A 23,061-nucleotide genomic window follows, 5' to 3' on the forward strand; every position below is an offset into this window, starting at 1 on the left:
ACCCAGCACTCCCATTCACTTTCCCACTTTCAGGTGGGGGGCCCTTGGGCGCTTGTCTGTGCCTCCATCGCATGACGTGCCCAGGGTGAGAGCCCCCCACGGTGGGAGCGAGGTCCTCGCACTCCAAGCTCTATCGGCAATCCAGACTCCAAAGTCTCCCGGATCCAAAATCCAGGCTCCGGGATCCGACTCCCAACACCCGAGATCAATAACTCCAGGTTCCAGGCACCGACGCTTGAGGCTACTAAAGGCCCAGCAACCAAGACTCCAGGCTCCACAAGCCAATAATCCTCCATGCGGCGTGCTCCAGGCCCTGAGGCTCCTCCAAGCTTTGGAATTGTGGCTCCAAGCTCACCACACTCCAGACTCCTGTCCTAAGACTCCAGAATCCTGGAGCATGGACCCCCAGGATTTCTCCACGCCCGGCTCCGCGCCTCCCCCGCCGCTGAGTGCGGGGGGCCGGGTATCCTGTCATCCCGGCCCCGCTGCTGGCCCCCCTTCTCATCTTCTCTACCCCCCACACAAGTACATGGCGGCCCCCCACCTGCAACAGAAGCCCCTGCCCAGCGCGCACCCCTCAGGTGAGATGCGGGAGCCCACTACCCCTTACCCCCCCCCCCCCCCCCGTAGCAAACGCGGATTTTTAAATCCTTTATATTAAGTTCGCTTGCTTGCTTACGACCGTGCAAATCTTTTGGTCGTTTTTGAACCCACTTCCTGTGATCCAATCGAGCTGACATTTTGCACACAGACTCGTTGTGCGTGACAATTAATGTTCGTGAAAAATTTCCTACATTTTACACTTTTTAGGACCAATATATTTAATTACCAATTGCTAATGGTGCAATGCAATCATCTGACCCATAGGTGGCAGCCATCTCAAGCCAGAGGACGAGAGGACTCTAGCCGCCACGCATATAAAGGATTTATAGTGAAAAACTTTGTTTTACGGGTTATACTTATTACAGGTGTGGTGGTGTGGTTGGGGGTGCAGGGTCCTGTGTGTACTGCAGCCGAGCCTGGAGCTTGTCAAGGGGCGGATTTAATGTGGTTGCTGGGAGATTTGGAAAGTGGAGCTGGGGGGGGGGTATTGGTTGGCTGGGTGGGTGCTAGGTGTGTACACGCAGACACGTGTGTTTTGTGTGTGCGCGCACATGGGAGTGTAGCGGCGAGCACTACGAAACCCGGCGACCCCAGTTCGATTCCCGGCCATGGCCAACACCGGGTGACGATTATCTGAACCAGCCCGAGGTCAACTCTGCTTCCAAATGAGTCCTTGGTGCGGTGCGTAGGGAGACGAAGGCGACCGGCCGTGGTGCTGGCCACCCTCCGACTCGTGTGCCGTGCCGGTCTTCATATGTGCACTTGCCCTAACAGTCTGTTTGGGCTGTACGGGAATCTTTATACTGGTAGGAACGAAGTGGACCAGACCACCAATAGATTAATGTGTCCGTCCGTCCGTCCGACTGTCCGTCCGTCCCTCCGTGTATCAACATCGCCCCCTACTGCAAACACTTGGCATGACCCTACAAAAACCTTTAGACTCAGTGACGCTATCCTGGTAGCAACATCGCCCCCTACTGCAAACACTTGGCATGACACGTGTAACATTCCCTTATTCCCTGAGATAGCTTTTGATTAAAACCTTGAAATTAAATAAAGTGCGCGCGTTTCGTTAACATTAACGTGAGTAGCCGCGTGTAAGAGTTACATTTTAACGAGACGCGCGCAACTATGTTACTGAGGCCTAGTCCGTTAGCGCCTCGTATACAGCCTTAGGCTTTTGCGTGGCAAGGTATATTAAGCGTTTATTTTAATATGTTTATAAAAAATAAATTGCACTTTTAACATTAACGCGAGTAGCCGCGTGTAAGAGTTACATTTTAACGACAGGCGCGCGCTATAATCATTAGTTTATAAACTGTATTAGTCACTTTTAAGTTACTGAGGCCTAGTCCGTTAGCGCCTCGTATACAGCCTTAGGCCTTTGCGTGGCAAGGTATGTTAAGCGTTAGTTTTAATTTGTTCATAAAAATAAATTGCACTTTTAACATTAACGCGAGTAGCCGCGTGTAAGAGTTACATTTAACGACAGGCGCTCGCTATAATCAGTAGTTTATAAACTGTATTAGTCACTTTAAAGTTACTGAGGCCTAGTCATTCAGCGCCTCGTATACAGCCTTAGGCCTTTGCGTGGCAAGGTATATTAAGCGTTTATTTTAATTTGTTTATAAAAAATAAATTGCACTTTTAACATTAACGCGAGTAGCCGCGTGTAAGAGTTACATTTTAACGAGACGCGCGCACTATAATGAGTGGTTTATACTGGTAGGAACGAAGTGGACCAGACCACCAATAGATTAATGTGTCCGTCCGTCCGTGGGAGGGGTGGTGTTGAGGTGGTGTTGGAAATGAAAGACTACGAGTCTTTAAATCTAACAGCGTTTCTTGTCAAAACAAACACTTTTAATTAACGTTACACTAGAATACAGTAATTTTTTCTTTAACTCCTCTATACCCGATCTATCTCTGTACCAGTACTAAGTATTATTCCTACCAGCCCACCCCGCAGGGTCCGTTCTTTTTACACAAACACTAGCTGTACTACCCGGCTTCGCCCGGGACTTGTATCCACCACGGCCGGCCGCCTTTGTCTCCCCAGTGGCGATGTTAATACGCCACAGCAGTTACTCGTTTGAGGCAGAGTCGACCTAGGGGAGGTTCAAATAATCGTCACCGGTGGTGGCCGTGAGCGGGAATCGAACTGGGTTCGCCGGGTTGGTAGCGCAGCGTAGCGTTAAGCACTACACCCACCGCTCCTCACACAGCACACACGCACAGACACACGCAGACACAGACACACAGACAGCACGCTAACCACTACACTACCGTTCCCCCTACACAACACACGCGCGCGCGTCCATAGGTACACATACACGCGCTTGCTGCAGACACACACATAAACACACATACATACACGCAGACACACACATACACACACACATACATACACACAAACACATACACAGTGACATGCGTATTCCCATCGCGGGGCACGGGACGTGCCTCCCGGCAAATCCCTCGCAAGCGATCGTACACAGATGGACAGACAACTGAACAGTACGACGTTTGGCTGGTAATTGCATCCAGCATCAGCGAAAGGACGTACTCTGAAATGGGAATTGTTGTGGTTTTATGCTTGTACACACCGGTGGGCCAAAGCAGAGACTTATGAGTGTTTTATCAACGGGACACTTTTTGACTGATTGGCCGTGTGGGGTGGTGGAGGGTTACAACACATTAATTAAGGCGAGCGAAAGGCAATACAGTTATTTTTGAAGAATGGTTGCGAAAGCGTACGTGTTACAAAAAGACTCACTTTACTTAAGAAGCAGGCTAATGTGTACATGATAGACTGTCAGTAGAGCCACCCAGAAATATAACCAGGCTACACTGTACATTCTAGAGTGGCAGTACGCTCAGCCAGCTTAATGAGTATTTGAGTGAACATTTAAACAAATCCATTATTGGCGCGTGTGGTTTAAACATAATTATACAGTAGTTTTTTCATGAGAAATGGCAATTGTTGTGGTTTTCTGCTTGAACACACCGGTGGGCTAAAGCAGTCAAGTCTTAGTCTTTTATGAACGTGACAATTTTGTGGAGATTGGGCGTGTCGGGTGGTGGATAAGGGTGACAACACCTTAATAAATAAGGCAATCTAAACGCAATAACGTTGTTTATGAATAATGTTTGCGAAAGCGTACGTGTTACAAATTGACTAACTTTACTTCCTAACCAGGCTAATGTGTACATGATAGACTGGCAGTACACCCAGTCAGCTGAATAAGCAGGCAGCAGTCTACATAATAGACGGGCAGTACGCTAAAGCAGCTTAATGACTATTTGTACAAAGAACATTGAAAGAATCGATTATAATAACCAGGCTACAGTCTACATTATAGACTGCCAGTACACCCACTCAGCTTCATAAGCAGGCTAGAGTCTACATGATAGAGTGGCAGTACGCTGACAGAGTTTAATAAGCAGGCTACAGTGTACATAATAGACTGTCAGTACACTCACCCAGCTTAATGAGTATTTGTACAGTGAACATTAAAGTAATCGATTGTTGGCGCGTTGGGTTTAAAAGTAATATTAATAGCACACATTGTGGTGGGGGTGTAGTGAAGTGTAGGAAAAACTTTGATGAATTTACCTCAGAGTGGCGTGGTGGGTGTCGGGGCCTAGTAGCGTGCAAAGCCTGCGGCCTCGCCTAAAATTGTCGACTTGGAAGAGGCAGGGTACGGGTGGCGTTCCTTCCCCCCCCCCCCCTAGCGCGCCAACAATACTGTGTAATGGCTATTATTTAATTAATTACGGAGCTTATGAAAGTGGCGAAGGCGTGGCTAGCGGTTGGCAGGGGCAACCGCCGTCCAATGAAAGTGCGTATGTTCCGGAGACACACAGACAGACAGATTCACGATTTTATATATATAGATTAGCCATGCTTTAGCTCGCACCACAGGACGTGACTGCACACGTTAGCACGCGTGCACGCTGGTAAACACTCGCGTAACCCCACATGCTAAATGGGAGTCTATTATAATCGCACTTTCATGATTACATTGTCCTAAAACACGAGTTGAGCCTTCTGCGCGGATATTAATTATTTTAACCAATTCTATATTTGTGTTGGCGCTCGTGCCTCTCCACGGCAAGATGTGTAGAGATGTTAACTACCTCTCCTGGTACACAGGAGGTCCTGGGTTCGATCCCAATCCTGACGCCTGTATATTGCGAGTTTTCATGTCTCTCCCCTGTAGTATCATGGATTTTTCTCCGGGTCCTCCAGTTTTTCCCTCCATTTTAGAATCAACATGCGTTTTAAAAGTTGTGTTGTTGTTATAAATGTCCCACGTGGTCATAAACCACTTGGTAGTGCTGTCATTTGTCGCTTTTGAAAAAGAGTTGCATAGATCTGTGGGCCTTGCCTGGTAATGTAACAAAAAATGTTTAGTTTAACTTTAGGAAAAGCGTCTTGAGACTGAGGCTCTCCTTTTAGAAACAAGGCTCGTACAGTATATAATAATGCCTTTTATATCGAAGGATTCCACGGTTTAATCGATTTTTTTTGTACTCTCTAGTTGACTGACTAAACATAGCTACACTCGTGCACAAACCCGAACACGTGTACACAGACTCGTGTAAACTCAACACGGACGGATTTGCCCCCCCCCCAATCCGTATAGCCTTAACCGACTCTTAGGGCAAGTGCTGTTCGCGAGCACCTAATGGGGGGGGGGGGGGTGGTTGGCCAGCATCACGCCCGGTCGCCTTTGTCTCCCCAGTGGCGATGTTTATACACCGCACTAGATGCTCATTTGAGGCTCAGTCGATCTAGGGGGGAGGTGCAGGACCGGTTCAGCTAATCGTGTGTGCGTGTGTACATGCGGTAGTGTAGCGGTTAGGGCGCTGCGCTATGAACCTGGAGACCCGGGTTCGATTCCCGCTCACGGCTAACATCAGGTGACGATTATCTGAACCGGACCTGGGCCTCCCCTAGGTCGACTCGGCCGCAAATTGAGTGCCTGGTGCGGTGTGTAAACATCGCCACTGGGGAGACAAAGGCGGTCGGGCGTGGTGCTGGCCACCCACCTCCTCGTCTACCGTTTCGGCCTTCATAGGTGCTCGCTAACAGCACTTGCCCCTACAGTCTGTTAAGGCTATACGGGGGATCTTTATCTTTATGCACTTGGGCACGTCCCCCACGAACCCGCCTCTCCCCTTGTGGTATACACTCGCATGTGTGTGCGTGTGTACACACGCATGTATTCGCATGTGTGTGCGTGTGTACACACGCATGTATTCGCATGTGTGTGCGTGTGTACACACGCATGTATTCGCATGTGTGTGCGTGTGTACACACGCATGTATTCGCATGTGTGTGCGTGTGTACACACGCATGTATTCGCATGTGTGTGCGTGTGTCTGCACCCACAATAGACTCGCGTGGAGGCGCACAATCTCACCCCATGGAGGTCGTGGTTTTAGAAGAAGTGAGGGGGGGGGGGGTGTGAGAAGATGGAGAGGAGAGGCGGGTTTCGTGGGAGACGTGCAGAAGAGGTAATGAGAGCAGGAGAGAAGACGAGGGAGATGGGGGTGGGGGTGAAGGGGAGGCGGAAATGTGGATATGTGGAAGAGGACGGAGGGAAATTGCAAGAGGAATGAGAAGAGAGCGGTGGGAGAAGTGGAACGATGGTTTTGCCAAACCCGGTGCAGCGGCGAGTTTCACGAGGAATCTGTGGGGGAGCAGCAATGTGGCGTTAATGCCCCCCCCCCCATCCCTGCCCCCCCTCGTATAAGGGGGGCTTCTTGCGGGAATGAGGAGCCTGTAGGGGAGGGGCTGTTGGGCACAGGCTCCTAACCCCTCCCCTCCACCCTCAATACAAAGCTTCCCCTCCCACTCCCACCCTCCCTTGTGTTTGCACTTCGGGGTCTAAACTTGAACCGCGTCGGGCGAGGGGGTAGGGGACCCCTGTCTGGCCGTGCTGCTGCTGCTGCTGCGGTGGGGGAGGCGGGGTCATTCGGGGACACGGGGCGTGGGAAGGTGGTGGCGGTGGTCTGATGGAGGTGGTGGATTTGGTGTCGTTGAGATTGCGGGGTGTGTGTGTGGTTGAGATGGTGGGCAGTGGATTTCTGTTGATGGTGTTTATTGAGATTGTGATGGTGGTGTGGATTTTTGGCAGCTGTTGTGGTGGTTGTTTATGGTAGTTGGTGAGTACAGTGGTGGTGGGATGTTGTCGTGGATGTTGCTACCGTTGTGGTGAAGAACAGAGTACAGTTGTGGTGGTAGTTGTGTGGTGTTGGTGGCGGAGGTGCTGTGGTAGCGGCTATTGTCGTGATGTGGTTGTGGTGGTGATCGGGGGAGAGGCACCACAATTGATGTAGAGTGGGAGAGGCCCGTAGAGGGGGTGGAGAGGAATGCATTGAGAGAACCGGCCTCTCCCTGTACCCCGCCGCGACTCTCACGGGCCCGAGTGAGAGCGTGCTGTGAAGGAGTGTGTGTGTAATGAGTGCTTGTGTGGGGAGCGGTGGCGCAGTGGTTGGTACGCTACAAACCCGACGAGCTCGTAGCCAAACATCGGTGACGAATCTCCTGAACCGGACCTGGCACTGCGTCTAAAACGTCGGTACTCTCTCTCGCCCCTCTACCCCCCGGCGAGACTAAGGAGGTTCTGGCCACACCAACACCACTTGCCCTAACAGGCTGAGGCTATACGGTGGCTGGCTTTGTCTTGTGTAATAAATGTGAGTGTAGAGAATGTTGTACGTGCGAGAGATGTTTTTTTTCAAATCTGTAACCCAGAGGATGTCGGAGGTGGGAAGTGGTGGTTTAGTGCACGGCCTTGGAAACTCTGACCTTGCGTTTTTTAGATTTGGCGAGTGATTATCTGAACCTGTGGTTTGACCTTAACCAGTCACATGTTGCTTTTTGGCGGCCCCTCCCACCCATGCTGCCCTGAATAGGTGCTTGCTAACAACACTTTTCCTAAAACGGCCTTGTTTAAAAGGCTACCCGGGGGATAATAGTTTTGAGGGTTAGGTTTTTGGTGCGTGCAATTCTGTACTTGGAGTACTGTGCATCGCGAATATGAACTTGTATTTTGCTTTTGTTAGAGCTGAGGACGGGGGCTCAAAGCGGCCAGCTACAAATCGCATGATTTGACTAACTGATCTCAGTGCAACGCGTATCCTTGTCAGAAATCCATCTTCATTTCGACTGCAGGAATCTGAGTGAGGTGGGTGAGGTAGGTGAGCTGAGGTTGAACACTGGATAGGATCTAAACTAAACATTATCCGATGCACACGTTTGTACTTGTAACCAGTTTTAGAGGCTGTACATTGTGTGTGTGTACGAGGGTGCATGTAAAGGTGTGTCCATGACATTGAGCGTTTACACTAGGTGTGCATTGTTTGAAGGGAGTTGAAGAATAGACGAGGGGGCTGGGTTATTAACCAAACACCAACGGCCACATCCAGAGTGACATCCACTCGCCCCCTACACCCACACACCCTTACCCGCGCTCCTATGCCCGCACCCATAAAAGCAACCCCTCCCATAAGACCACCCCCACTCGCATCCACTCCCATACCCCCTCCCCCATCCACACCTCCACTCACAAATCCCCCCCCCCCCACCCCTTTACTCGCACCCACAGAGGGATGTGTAAAGTTGGGAGCCTGATGATGGGGGGTGTGATAACCAATGGGCACAATCACTCTGGGTAACCTGTAACAACACCTGGATCTGTTCCTCGTGACCTGCTAGGAGCAGCGAGTCTTCCACGCCTCCGCAGTGAACCTAGTCTGGCACAAGTTGTCGTGGTGAAGGCACCACCACTTGGTGAATGGCGGCCGTTGTGGTTTTTCTGAAACGACAACCAACTCCACCACACCTGCCATCACAATCACCGCCGCTACCACCCCCACCGTCTGGACCGTGTCTGCAGAAATCGTTAGGAGCGATGGTGGCCGTACAAAGTCTGCGTGTGGTAGATTGCCGTGCCCGGGGGATGAGTGGTTTTTATGCCGGGAAAGCTTTTCGAGTCTCATGACTGTCTTTCAGGAGAATCCTACCATTTTTAAATCCTTTATATTAAGTTCGCTTGCTTGCTTACGACCGTGCAAATCTTTCGGTCGTTTTTTAACCCACTTCCCGTGATCCAATCGAGCTGACATTTTCCACAGACTCGTTGTGCGTGACAATTTAATGTTCGTGAAAATTTTTTTCAAAAATTTTACACTTTTTTTTAGGACAAAAATATTATATTTAATTACCAATTGCTTAATGGTGCAATGCAATCATCTGACCCATAGGTGGCAGCCATCTCAAGCCAGAGGACGAGAGGACTCTAGCCGCCACGCATATAAAGGATTTATAGTGAAAAACTTTGTTTTTACGGGTTATACTTGTTCTTTTTTATGCAGTGGCAGACGACGGTTGCTGTGTAGATTGCAATCGAGGTAATTCTGTGCGAACTCCTATTTTGTGTCGTAGGGAGTGGCACTAACGAACCCGGTGACCCGAGTTCGATTCCCGCTCGCCTCCAGAACAGTGGCGAATATGCAAACTGGTTCTGGGCCTGCCCTAGATCGGCTCTGCCCTAAAGGAGTACCCTGTGTGACCATGTAAACATCAGCACTGTGGAAACCCAAAGTGGCCAGTTGTGGTGCAAATGGCACTTGCCCAAAGGCTATATGGGGGCGCTTTGTGTTTCTGCATGTGTAGGGGAGATGGTAAATCACTGGTTCAGTCTGATCAATTTTTATAACCGCTTCCAATCAAGGGTGAAAGCATTGACGATGCTTTTTTTTTAGTTGTGTAACGTGCGGTCGCCATAACTCCTTAAGAAGATTCGGTATGAACTAACGCTTATCATCCAGTTGTATTGCTACAAGCTGCTCGCTCTAGAGAAAATTGGCAAAAATTGATGGAAAGGTTCCTCCCAAAGGGGTTTTCCAAAACATGTTGACATCCTCTGGCAATGTGCGTACCCGTCACCTGCTATGTGGTCTCCCTTCTCGACTTTACGCGCATTGTTACCACCAATCAAATGGTTCTGAGGGCAAGCCATGCGTGTGCATGCTTTTTCGTCCTTGTATTTCCGTGGATGCTACGTACGGAAATACCAGTGGCTGTGGGTGGGGGAGTCCACGTCAAATAATTGTGCACAATATAGATTTTTCTTTTTTTTTTTAAACCCACGTTGAATTTTGCACACCGTTTGCCAAAATGTATCGCGAGTTTGACGGGTGGCCCTGCGGGGATGGTGTTTGCTGCGAGTCATGAGGTTTGATTTCAAATCCAGGAGGCAGGCCTGGTCCATTTTTTTTATAGCACTGACTTTTGTTATAAATGATAACAATGTGATTTTTTTTTTTCAAATGTTTCAAGGACCTTCTCAATTGTGGCAACCGAATTCTGAAATGAATGTCATCTCTTCCGACCCAGCCTTCTTCGTCTGCACAACCAATTGACTGGAGCTTGAGACTTGATTTTCAAATTGCGGAATTGCAACTTATTCTTGATGGGTTTTTTTTTAAATGCCACGCGTTTTTTTTTCCCCCTCGCCAGTGTCGCGCTTAATTTGTCTTTTGGATTTCCAGCTTTACTTCCTTTTTTGTACATAGTTCTGGTGGTTTATTACTTTCATATTTTTTACGAGTCATCTTAACATTCCCCTGCTTTTGTTCTACTCCGCCCCCTGTAAACCCTCCCTTTCCTATCCGCCGATCTTGGGGCTGAATCTCCCATTATAACCTCGTCACCATGGGAAGAAATAAATGAGCTTCTAAGCTCCAATAGTCCTTGCCCAAAGTAGACCTGACAACAGATTTGCCGCGATGCGCGTATGAACTGGTAACGACACCAAGCGCTGTCTGCTTCACAGCGGACCGCTAAGATCCCGTGACGTCACTCGAGTGTCGGCCATTGCATGCGGGCGTCACGTGTCCATGTTTTCCAAATTTTCTACAATTGCACATTTTGAATCTATGTGGCCCTTCTAATTCCCCCCCCCCCCCCCATCACCAACAACTTGGCAGGACCCTACTGAAAAGGATTTGTGACTGAGGCTGGGTAAACAAGTGGGATAAAATTTTTTTTCTATAACTGTGAATCCCTTTTGGCCACCACCTGCCCCCCCCCCCCCCCCCCCCCCCCCCCCCCCCCCCCACCCGCATGCTGCTGCAGGGAGCCCTGCCCTGGGGGCACCCACTGCGTTCCTGGGCAGCTTCCTGGGGGGGCCCTTTGGGTGCTCCACTGGGGGGAGGCTCAATGGGGGGCTCGGCCACACCGCCCGCTATGTCGAGCTCTGCTGAACGTGGATTCCAGACGGCACCACAGGGCGCCATGACGCACGTGTGGGCGGCGCCACCACCACCACCACACGACGGTACGTAATGTCCGTGTGTGCGTGAATGGTAGACTAGTGGTTCGTGCACCGCACTACGAATCTGGCGACCTCGCATTCCATTACTGATGGGGCTGATTGATGGTGATGTAAGTGATAATGGTGGCGACAAGTGGTGCTGGTAATGAAGCTTGCAGCGATGAACGTGTGATTTCGGATGATGATGGTAGGGGGGGGCGCCCGGTTGTGTGCTCACGGCTGTTATACAGGCTTCTCCCATTTGCCGAGCAGTGGGGGGCTCTACCCCCCATACCTTGCTTTGGGGCCACTGGACGGCACGGGGCCCACGGCGTCCCCCTGTCTGTCGCGGCCGCACGACCCCCACACAGGTACGCCACATTTCTGGCCAGACACGACTCTGACCCCACCGCGCTAGGCCGCCTGTAGTAGCGGTTGGGTGGAGAGATGTGCACTCGCCGGCGCCGTTCCCAGTGATGCGTCCGGGGCGGGTCTCTCTTTCTCCTGGCAGACGGTGCGTTCGGCGGGGCTCTGCCGGTCCAGCCCGTTCTCCACCGTGATGTCGTAGTGCCGACAACCTCCCGGGCGCCGCGAGAGGGGCGGGCGCTGGCCCGGACCGGCGCCCGTGACTCGGAGCGGCCCTCGTCAGCCAGCGGCACCCCGAGGGCAGTGCGGGGTGACCGGCGGGGGAGGGCGGGCACCGCCCTGGCGGGGGAGCCACCCAACCGCGATGGGGCCCCTGCCTGGGATGCCGGCACCAGAGTCGTCTGCTCGGTGCAACCGCCAGGCAGAGTTGGTGACGGCGGCGCCGGCGATATGACGAGATCCGGCGATGCCAAACTGGCGAGGGTGGTGCGGTCGCACTCCATGGGTGTCGGCGGAGACGGGTTCGCCCCGGACGAGAGGGACGACGCGGTGGGCGCCGGGGTGAGATCGGCAAAGCCCAAGGAGCGCCAGTGTGCCGGCGCCATTAGCTCCTATGCATCATGCGGGCTGGGCCACCCAGGGCGGCTGCACCACAACTCGGTAGCCCATGGCAGTTCTGGTGAGCACCGTCCGGTGGCGCCCACGTACATGCTGTCGGCGGGCCACCAGGACCCCGATGGTGGTGGTGCCGCTGCCCGGTACGACCTCGCCGCGTGGCAAACGCAGCGGCCGCCCGTGCTGCTGGCGCCGGAACCCACGCCTGGCGAGACGCCGGCTATCAGAGGCCTCCTGCAGTACAGCGACTCGTTCTCCTCGTCGGCGTCGGCTTCGTCGTCGCTGTCTTCATCGCCGTCACCGTTTGTGCCGTCCAACGGTGCCACTGCCGCCTCCGGTCAGAGAAGTCCGTTCGGCGGGCTGGGCCGCGTGCCGCGAGGCCCCGACGGCACGGCGGGGCCGGACACTTCCAGTGCTTGCGGTGACGCGTGCCACCCACCAAGCGACGCGGCCGCCCCTTCAGTCGGCGCTGGCGAGGTTAGACACCCGCCCGTTGGTATCGCCGTGGCGGTTGCCAGGCAGAGGGGGGATCACCCCCACCACCACAACAATAACCATCAGCAGCACCACGATGACAATCGCCATAACTATGACAATAACAGCCATAACCAGCAGCACCACACTGTTCTGAAGTCTCGGGCCGGCACGCCCTCCTGCACAGCCTCGTCTGGTGGTGCTGCCGCGTCAGCCGGCGGTGGTGGCGATGGTGGTGGAAGTGGCGGTGGGTTCCAGACATCCGATCGCAGGGTGCGGCACCCAACTCCTACCGGCATACCCAAGGGTAAGACCCACTTGATCCGAGACCTTAGCTAAACTTGACCTTGCATGTTGAACTTCTTTTAGGAACGTACGTAGCTAACTGCGCTAATCGGAGGTGCAACCTTGCCTGCTCTAACCAGACCAACTGTCTGTCCCTGTGTCCTCATCTCTATGTATGCATGACTTCATATTGCACTGATTCTGTTTCCTCTGGCCAGCAACAACCAGCACTGCTGAAGTTGTACATTTTGAAAAAAGGTCATAGGGCTGCTCGACGTGGTTCTGGCCACGCCACTTTGGCCTTCATAGGTGCTCGCTAGCTACACTTACCCCAACCAGTTTGAGGCCATAGGGGGTTCTTTGTCCGTGGTGCGTGTGTGCCTGCATACGTGTGTGTTCCTGTACGCGCGCGTTTTAAAATTAAGTGGCGTTTGCCACGATGCTTTTTTCTGAGCGCAGGAGATGAGATCATGTGTACGCAGCTGTCTGCTCAATAGCGCCATTGTTGCACTGCCACCGTCGCGGTGAGCGGCGCGGGTTTAATTTAATTCGCTATCGTGACGCCGCACCGGCAGATTTTAATCTGCAGCAGAGCGCAAACAGGTTACGGGGAAATGGGCCCCGTACTGACAGACGCGGGCACTTGCAGAGGCACGGAGAGACCAGAGGGACTGACGCATATGAAGAGGCAAAGATCGTGGCACATGTGGTGAGGTGCAGGGACAGACTAATGAAGAGAGACTGGAAAATGCATCCAGGACCGAAGCATAATTGTGGACGGAACACTAGAGGCACGGAAGTAAGAGTGAATAAATAGATAGACGGGGGAACGGACGGAACAACGGATGCGGACGGACAGACTGGGTAGAACATTGCATGGGTTGTCTTCCCAGCTTCTCCGATTTCCTCGCACAAAGCCAAACACTCGCCATTAATAATGTAATTGGTCAATCATCCCAGTATGGCAGGACCCTCCTGAAAAATGAGTCTCTGGACGAGCAAAGTTATTTTGTGCGTGGTTTTTATAAAGGCAAAACTTTTTGGATTTGTGCAGCGTTCGAATGTGGTCGCAGCTCAAGATGCTACGCCAAACAGTGGGCGCATGAATTTGTGTGACCTTTTCAAACCGTACATAGTCAACTCTGAAACAAACATGTAATTAGCATGGTCTTAGAATGCATCTGGTTTCTATCTGAGTCTTTGGGTCCTAATGTGAATAAAACTATAAACTAAACCATTTTTATTTACCAGCTAAAGCCCACCTGAGCTATGTAGATCTTTTTCAGAAGCGAACCTGGCCACAAAGGATGGTGCAACGAAGTGGCTTGTGGGAATTTATAGTGGCAGCCAAACACTCTCACGTATGTCTAAAATGTGGAGGGGGAAAAACCAGACGACCTGGATAGAAAAAAAAAATTCTGAGCGAGAGGCACGCACACTTGAAATCCACAATGGGTGTCTGAATCGAACCCACGACCTCTTGCATACCAAGTGAGGTAGTTATTACTCTTTGTTTTTTCGGTAAAGTCACGTAGGTAAAAAAAATGAAATTAAAATTTTTATTTCATTTTTTTACCTACGTGACTTTACCGAAAGAACTAAGAGTGAATCCTTGCAGTCACGAAAGCTTCAAATCTAGAGGTAGTTACTATCTCGCCACCGTGGCACTTATGGGAGAGGTGAGAGGGAAGCCTAGTAGAGCTCACGAACGCTTGGGCTTTCGGTAAGGGAGTGTACGACACGGTCAGCTGGGGGAAGGGAGAGATTCGGTGTGGGGGGGGGTGGCGGAGAAGAATGGGTGGCGGCCCAATGGAGGGCTTCACCCGTCTCGACTCTGCTCCGATCTGTTTGAGAAATACAAAGGCGGTGTGCGGAGGAGCCTCTGCCAACGGGGAGCGGCATGGAGGGAGGAGTGTGAGGTGGGGGGCAATTGGAGGTTCGTGGGGGGGGGTCAGGGGCATTGGGGGGGGGGGGGGAACTTCTCGCACCAATCTCCACTTTCGCGCGACCTCCACGTCTCGGTTTTCAGCCGGGAACGCCAGGTGACAACGCATCGATGCACAACAACAGCACGGTGTACGTCGGCATTAATAGGTGCTCGCTCGCAGCACTGCAAGAGCATGACGTAGTGTGGTTTTGACCGGTGGTATCTATGGTGTGGGCAGTGGTGGTGTTCGTGGTGCCGAGGTTTGTGGATTGCGCGGTGTCCACCTTGCCTGGCACATCGCCCTGGTGACGTCGCCTCCACTGAATGGCGGTTGTGGTGGTATGCGTAGGGTCGGGGTCTCCGTGGTGTGTAAGGCAGGTAGCCCTGCGCGTGTGTGGTGGGGCAGTGTTTTAGTGCCAGCCACTACTTTTTTGTATCTTGTCTTTTCTATGGATCTGTGTTTGTCCATCTGTCTGCATCTGTACTTCCATGTACCATACCCGTATGTGCATACATATCCGCGTATCTTTTTAAGTAACCATTTGTGTCCATACGTGTGCGTCTGGTCCTGGGCCCCGCCTCGGTTTACTGGTGTGCTTGTCGTCAACATCGCCACTAGGGGGAAACAAAAGTGGCCAGGCGTGGTGCTGGCCACCCCCTCCCAACCCCATATGTCATGGCCTTCCGAGCTACTACTCGCTAACAGCACTTATCCCAGCAGTCCTGTTAAGGCTATACAGGGGGTCTATGTCTTTGTGTGCGTGCAGGCTGTGTCCACGCAGGCCCAGTGCCAGAAGCACAGGAGGAGGAGGAGAGGGCGGCACGTGACCATGCAACTGAGCGAGCGCGGGAGCGTGAGCAGCTGCTCAGGTGAAGCCCCTTTAGCCCCCGAAATGCATCGTCCGCTCCACCTCCTTCGCTCTCCAATGACACTCGTCCTGGGTGTAAACTGCCCTCGCTGCAGGAATATGGAGTTTCCATAACTTGCTCGGGACACTGTAGGAAATTAATGCAATCCCCCGACCCCCACCCACCATGGCACTATTGGTGCGTGTTGCTGTCTTTTTTGAAAGGTGAGGTTGTAATACAAGTAGTGGTGTGGGGTGACGAATGGAGTAAGCAACTTGGAGGTTGTGAACGGAACGTGGCATATCGGGATTGGTGTTGGCCAATGATTGAAGCGGGCAGTGTTCCCGATGCAAATGCCTGGCACACTGGGTAATCCCACGATTTAAGCAAACAGTTTAAAAGCAAAATTTGCGTACAGAATCTAAATGTTTACGATTTTGGGCAGAAAAAAAAATGCGTGACTTTAACCTTTTAACTTGATATTGAGCGTTTTGTAGTTCAAGGGTGGGCGATTTTGACGACTCTGAATCTCGTTTGTGCTCGTACCCCTCTGTGCTGGGGGGGTGGGGCGTCTCTGGGAACAGGGAGAACAAGGAGTTGGCAGAGTTTGCGCGCAGCCTCAGGCCTACCTCGTTCGCCGACCTGGACCCCAACCTCGTGGTGACCACTGGAGGGGGGGCTGCCCCCATCATGCACGCTGGCCAGTGGGGAGAGCTCAATGCGCCGCACGCTCACGTCGCCCCGCACCATTGGCTGCCGAGGACCGAAAGTCCCTCGCTTTGGCTCGGGGCACCACCCTACGGTGAGCGCTTCCACCCGTGGGCCCCGCCTTTTTCAGAGCCCATACTGTGCACTCCCTGCCCCTGTTCAAGTCCATGATTGAAGATCTTCCTCGTCTCAACTTCCTACGAGTGTGCCTCTCTCCCTCCCGTAGACTCTTTGACATGCATAGACCGATATACTCCCGCAGAAACTCGGACACACACAGATCTACCATTTCATCTTTTACATATGTGGGTCTATAGCTCTCTGAGTCTATGCTAGCATGTATAACTCCACATCGTACCTTGTTTTATGGACAGGCCTCGTAGACAATTATTTTAACCGTAGATGCCGGCTGCAGATTGACTGACTGCGTTTTGGCATAGGTAAATCACTGGTGCGTCCCTCCCCTTGCGTGTGTGCCCAGGCCTGGGTGGCTTCTCTCTCCACCAGAGTATGGCAGGAGCGTTCCCTCCCGGCCTGGCGGCGCCGCCTGCCACTCCGAACTACCAGCTTGCGCGTGACCCAGCCACGGGCCACCTCGTAGTGGTGCCCACCGACTTCCCCTCTCACTACGGTAGCATGGACACCTCCACATGCGGCCCTGCACGCACGCATACGCCCACACACCCACTATATCCCGAGGCTCGGTTTTGAGGCTGTCTGCTTAAGGTTTGGGCCTAGAGCAGGGGTGGGGAACGTCCGGCCCGCGGGCTGTATAAGGCCCGCGAAATCATTTGGTCTGGCACTGCCGAGGCAACCGCAGGCGGGACTCGAAATTCAATAAGTCTCGGAGAAAACCTGGAAAAGCAGTTCCGAGTAGCAACATCATCAATAGCAGCTAACATCACGCGCTTCACCAAAGAGAAGCAGTTCCAGCCATCGCATTAGGGGGGTGAGTTAATTAAATGCTTGACCAAATATAAAAGGCAAATTTTTAAGTTTAATTTTGTATGGCCCGCGAATGATGTTATAAATATCTAAATGGCCCTTGGCAGAAAAAAGGTTCCCCGCCCCTGAACTAGAGCATCGCATCCACTAGGTCCCGTCGACCAGTGATAGGAGAACCCCTCCCTCCCACTGGGCTGCATACCAAGCAATCTCTCTCGGTGTGATCGCATGGTGCTCTACGAACCAAGCCCGTGACGGCTGATGTCCAGTGGCCAGCGCTGTCTGAAATGGTGCTGGGTCACCCACGTTAATCTCCTCCGCACTGACCAACGGGGTGAAGTATGGTCATATAGCCCTCGTAACCGGCACTGTATGCGTCCTTGTGATGACCCCGTTTCCCCTCTGCCAGCGGCAGAACTTCTGGAGCGAACGCCACCCCCGCTGTGGCCACCGCTGCTGGCAGGGGGGGCGCCCGCCCCCCACCACCACCACCCCCTGTCGCTCACCTACCAGACAATGCTGCGCCAGCATGAGCTGTACGTGGCTCATCAACAGGCCGCGGCAGCCAGCGCCCACGCCCATGCCCTGCAGCTGCAGCACACTCCGCACATGCAGGCGAGTGGCTGTGGGGAGTGGTACAGCAAGGTCGGGTATACCCCAAGTTTGTCGGCTGCTGAATATTTTTTCGAGTGCCGTGTGTGTTGCCTGTGTAATGTGAGGATATATCCGGGTTGTTGATGGATCGCACCTCGTTACGATGATTGGCTCTACCGGTCCTGGTCCATAGCCAATGGGGGGGAAGTCTAGGGGCATGGCCCTGACCTAATGGGAAGGTGACATCTGTAAGTAGAGGATTGGTTCTGCTGGCTTTAGCCACAGCCAATGGGGGGACGAGTCAGGGGTGCGGTCCTGGGAACATACATGGAGTCTAGAAGATTCCATAGAGGTTAACCAGGATTGGTGGAAAGGTACCACGTGACCCGGGTATTAAAAGGGGTGGAGACGGACAACACGTGGTCAGATCTGGAATGAACGGAGGGTGAGGCCACGCTGGAGCGGGGTCCAGGCTGCCACGTGGCCGCGCGTGTCTCTCTCTATCTCCCTCTCCCTCTCACGCTGTCTGTCAGCAGCGTGAAGGAGTAAGACAGGAGTGTTGTGAAAGAAAGACAAATAAAGACCGGATTCCAGAAGTCGCTTCCACGACCTTTATTACACCTGTAATAGGGGGAGCGGTAGGATGGTGGGATAGCGCAGCCAACATCGGTGACGGATAACTGAATCGGTCCTGGACTTCCCCGAGATCAACTCGACCATAAATTATTATCTGTATGCGATGTGTAATCATTATCTTGGGAGGCGTGGTGCTGGACATATTTTAAAAAAACCAGCTCTTGGTATGCATTTGGGCTACTTTTGTATAAATGTCAGTACAACATTGCATTCCTAAATCTCGTGGCTTACCCCCCCCCCCCCCCCCTCGCAAAGCCCGACCTAAAAACCCGTGCGTTGTTCGACTGCACTCATAAAATCGGTAACAAAGCTGGCAAGTCACGTGACCACCGTCTCCATGTGCAGGACCACGGGAGGCCACCCCCAGAGCCGCCTCCGCTGCTGCTTTCCGACGAAAACGATCGCTCAACACCGGCGGTGCTGCCCAAGCAGAGCGCAGTCTCCCCGCCGCCCACGCTTCCCGGCACAAGCCCCTCCCACGCCGGCTCCCTTGTGCTGCCACCACCGCCGCCGCCCTTCCGGTGTAAATCCCCTCGACGCCCGGGGCCCCCTCCTGCCCTCGACCATGCAAAGCCCCCCAGTTTCCCGGACGACGCCGGGCCTCCCCCACGGCTGCGCCGGGAGGACGATGGCCAGGAGGCGCCTGCGCCACTCGGACGGCCGGGCTCCCTGTCCCCGCCGGCGCTGTCGCCACGGCAACTGCAGCCCGGCAACGCCGAGGCCGGAGAGAGGGTGGCCAGGGGTCGGAGGTCGCCGGCGCGGACTTGGAATATCCGGCGCCCCCGTTCGGTTCCACCGTTCCTGGACAAGCGACTTTCGGGAATGGCGCAGCAGCACACTGCGAAGCTGCACGATGCGCAGCAGCTGGACGTGGTGCACCAGCAGCTGCACGAATCGCAGCAGCAGCAGCACCACCACCACCATCATCGGCAGTATTTGGAGCGGCAGGAGCTGGAAAAGCACGACCAGTGGCAGCAGCTGGAAGAGCGGCAGCAACAGCAGCTGGAAGAGCAGAAGCGGCTGGAAGGGCAGCAGCACCAAGAGCACGAGCAGGAGCGGCAGCTAAAAGAGCAGGACCTGCATCGGCGGCTGCAAGTGCATCGTGAGGAGCTGCAGGAGCAGCTGCGGCAGCGGCGTCTGGAAGCGCAGCAGCGACGGCTGGAGCGGCAGCTACATGAGCAGCTGCAAGAACGACAGCGGCATCGGCGGCTGCAAGAGCATCAGTATCAGCTGCACGAGCAGCAGCGGCTGCAGATGGAGAAGCTTTTGCTGCACGAGCAGCAAAAGCAGCACATGCGTCAACTGCAACAAATGCATCGGCAGCCGCAGGATGAGGTGGCGGCGTTTGGTTCTGGGAGGGGATTCCTGCTGCCCCATGGCATGCTGCCCCCCTCTTCGGCGTCGTCGGGACTCCCGTGGCCTCCCCCTCTGTGCCGACACGGTGAGTCCGGTAGTCTGTCCGTGTGCTCGCGACTTTTCTGGTGGCCGTGGGTGGGGGATTTTACCCGGGTGTGGCGGCGGTGGAGGTGCAGTGCTTTGGAGACGAGGGTTGGTGGATCGTACAGATTTGTGAAACTTGCAAACTTCGTGCGCTGTGATAGCTGGAAGATAAGAGCACGACCAAGTAGACTTGTATGCCTGGAGGGATGATCACCCATACCCCAGTTTCTTTCCACGGGAAGCTAAACCTTACTTTAGAATAATAAAACAAGCCTGTTCTTTGAGCCTTTCCAGCATAAGTAATTAAGTAACTTTACTGTTGAAATCCCATTTCAAAGCTTTGTCATTTGGTCCCTTGAACAGATTATTTTGGACCTGCTGTCCCGCAGTGTGGAGTTTTTGTGCCGTCTTGTCTCCTCCTGGAGTTTTCTTCCCCGTGCCATTTCGGTAACCTCCTTAGCATCTCCCTTTCCCAGCAGACGGAGTCTCTGCATTCTCCCCTCCGCCAACCTGGACATCGCGGATCCTGCAGCCCATCGCCACCGAGACTGTGGCGCCAGAGTCGTGCCGGATGAAACGGAGGCCCCAGTCGGCAGAGCTGTCCTCCACCGTGCCAGAGTCGGAGTCATTCGGCGCCGAGAACGGTAACAACGACGTAAAAACTCCCGTATGGGAAGGCGATGTCACGGCAGGACGGCACGAGACGATGGAGCCAGACTCCACGGACGCCCCCGATCCCGCCGGACGCAACACCGATCTCCTCGTCTCCTCGACGTCATCGGTGGCAATGGCCGGCATCCTTGAACCGACACCGCGTCGTCGTCGGCATCGTCACCGTCACCATCGCGATCTCCAGGATCCCCATCGGCGTTACGAGGAGGAGCAGCAGCAGGTGAGGCTGCTTGACGATGGAACACCAGGCCGTGCCGGGGTTACTCAGCCCGACCCAGGACTCCCCGACAGCACTGCCGCTACACCGGCTGTGGAGGACCGGCACGGCCCGCTGCCGCTGCCGCCGCTGCCGCCGCCACCCACCACCGTGGCTCGGCAAAACCAAGGCAACGACGCAGATGCTTGTGCGCCGCCGGAGACCCGCTCCGCCTGCACGTCGCCGCCGCCGGAGGACCGCCCCGCCTGCACGTCGCCGGAGGCCCGCCCCGACTCCTCGCCGCCGCCAGAGACCCGCCCCGCCTGCACGGCACCGCTGCCGGAGGCCCGCCCCGCCTGCACTTTGCCGTCGTCGCCGGAGACCCGCCCCGCCTGCTCGTCGCCACCGGAGGACCGCCTCGACTACTCGCCGCCGGAGGCCCGCCCCGCCTGCACGTCGTCGTCGCCGCCGGAGGCCCGCCCCGCCTGCACGTCGTCGTCGTCGCCGGAGACCCGCCCCGCCTGCACGTTGCCGTCGTCGCCGGAGACCCGCCCCGCCTGCACGTTGCCGTCGCCGCCGGAGGCCCGCCCCGCCTGCACGTCGCCGTCGTCGCCGGAGACCCGCCCCGCCTGCACGTTGCTGTCGCCGCCGCCGGAGACCCGCCCCGCCTGCACGTCGCCGCCGCTGGAGACCCGCCCCGCCTGCACGTTGCCGCCACCGCCGGAGGCCCGCCCTGCCTGCTCGGGGCTGTGGGTGCTAGCGGAGGCGACGACCGTCGCCGAGCCCCTGCCTGTGCTGGTTGCCGCCCTCAACCGCAACGGAGCCGACGGCCAGTTGCCACCGGAGACGAAAGCGCGGTCCACGCCATGTGTGGCTGAGCAGTGGACGCGGGAGGGAGGGCTGGCACTGCTGGGGGAGATTGCTGGGGTGGAGCTGGGGGCGTTGGCAGAGGGCGGCTTCATGGGTGAGTGAGATGAGTTTGCAGTGGCGCTGCCTCCAGTCCATCTTGCTGATTCGCTGCTCCTGATTATTTTTCTTCTGCAGCTCTTGATCAAATTAGTAATTCGCCATCTTGCAGAATGCAAGCAACAACCGAAACAAGTGGACACCGTGTCCTCCACATATGTCTCTCCACAAGAAAATATAAATGTTGTACCTCGTCAGCTTGGGTGTCGCAGAGGATTATCTCCCTATAAAGTGTTGGGAGTTCCCCAGCATTGGCTCGAGCAAGCCTAAGCCTCTGCTGACGAGACACCAATGTTGAAACCATTCCAGAGTTGAGCTTGTGTTACTGATATTCTGCACTCCCAGGTGGCTGTACCTAATGGAATGCGTAAACAAACGCTTGTATTTAGTTCATGTATGGATTATTTGATCGCAGTTGTGGATCGATGGGCGCCAACTCGCGTCGCATCCGTGTGCCAGAACCATAGCGCGATAGCCGTCGGCTGCAACACGCCCAGAGAGCGCAAAGAAGCATGCTTGGCATTTGTACTGAGACCCAGAGGAATACGTGCGGGATTAGAGAATGCACACAGGTTACAGACATTGCTGACTGCTGAGAAAACTAAGTGGATTGGGCAGGACGCATCACGGATAGAAAGGAGTATGGCTTGGTGGCTGAGACTAATGACAGTGACTGCCAAATATAAGGTGCTCATAATAAAGGTGTTTGGGTCGGATCGCGTTATTTAGAAATGTGTCGTAACCCTCCACCACCCGACACGGCCAATCAGTAAGACAGTGTCACGTTGACAAAAGACAAATGGGTCACTATTTTAGCCCACCGGTGTGAGTGAATCCGCAACATTTACAATTTTTGAGTACGACGTTTCGCTGGTAATTACATCCAGCATCAGGCAATTTGTCGACACATTTCTAAATAACGCGATCTAACCCAAAAACCTTTTTATGAAATAATATTGGTCGCGAAAGCCTACGTGATACAAGGTGCTCGTCTGAAATGGAGACCACAGGTGCCAAATGGCTCTATCCTTTGTCCAGCAGTGGCTAGATCGTGGCTAATAGTGACGGTGGTACTGCCTCCAATTGTGCTGCAGGGCGGAGCGGGGGACTGGGTGACCTCTTGACCCTGTGCCGTGTGGCCGCGCTGCTGGCCTGTGCTGACGGCATCGCCACAGGAGACGGAGGCCCTGGGCCTCGGAGGCCCCAGCACCTCCTGGACCCCACGAAGCGCTGCAGCTGGCGGCGGCGACGCGGCGCGCCGGTGGGTGGGACATGCACGGCGCGTCGGCGTGCCCGTGCTGAGCTACGTGTGACAGTGCGGTGGCGTAGCGCTCGGTGCACCGCACCATGAACCCGTAATGATGGGTCCCCCCCCCCCCCCCCCCCCATCGTATAATAAGCATTTCTCATTGGTCGCGAGAGCTCCCTGGGTTCACAGATTTGCCGGCAGCAAT

General features: G+C 54.3%; 1 protein-coding gene across 4 annotated transcripts in view; it reads left to right on the forward strand.

The window, feature by feature from the left end:
• The first annotated feature begins 211 nt into the window (after window positions 1–211).
• LOC133345941 (trinucleotide repeat-containing gene 18 protein-like) overlaps window positions 212–23,061 on the forward strand; it is a 40,140-nt gene continuing 17,290 nt past the window's right edge. For 2 of the 4 annotated variants that reach the window (XM_061557088.1, XM_061557114.1), the window contains exons 1-11: window positions 212–581; window positions 10,757–10,958; window positions 11,186–11,305; window positions 11,446–12,696; window positions 15,369–15,471; window positions 16,035–16,252; window positions 16,640–16,789; window positions 17,513–17,718; window positions 18,679–19,774; window positions 20,250–21,605; window positions 22,702–22,868. In XM_061557088.1, the coding sequence (XP_061413072.1) occupies window positions 10,841–10,958; window positions 11,186–11,305; window positions 11,446–12,696; window positions 15,369–15,471; window positions 16,035–16,252; window positions 16,640–16,789; window positions 17,513–17,718; window positions 18,679–19,774; window positions 20,250–21,605; window positions 22,702–22,868 (4,785 nt within the window). In that variant the 5' untranslated portion in view covers window positions 212–581; window positions 10,757–10,840. The remainder of the gene's footprint in view (window positions 582–10,756; window positions 10,959–11,185; window positions 11,306–11,445; window positions 12,697–15,368; window positions 15,472–16,034; window positions 16,253–16,639; window positions 16,790–17,512; window positions 17,719–18,678; window positions 19,775–20,249; window positions 21,606–22,701; window positions 22,869–23,061) is intronic. The other 2 variants (XM_061557098.1, XM_061557106.1) reach the window with 2 other exon arrangements.

The sequence above is a fragment of the Lethenteron reissneri genome, chromosome 3 (genome assembly GCF_015708825.2).
Source record: "Lethenteron reissneri isolate LAM-NWPU_2019-01 chromosome 3, ASM1570882v1, whole genome shotgun sequence".
NCBI lineage: Eukaryota > Metazoa > Chordata > Hyperoartia > Petromyzontiformes > Petromyzontidae > Lethenteron > Lethenteron reissneri.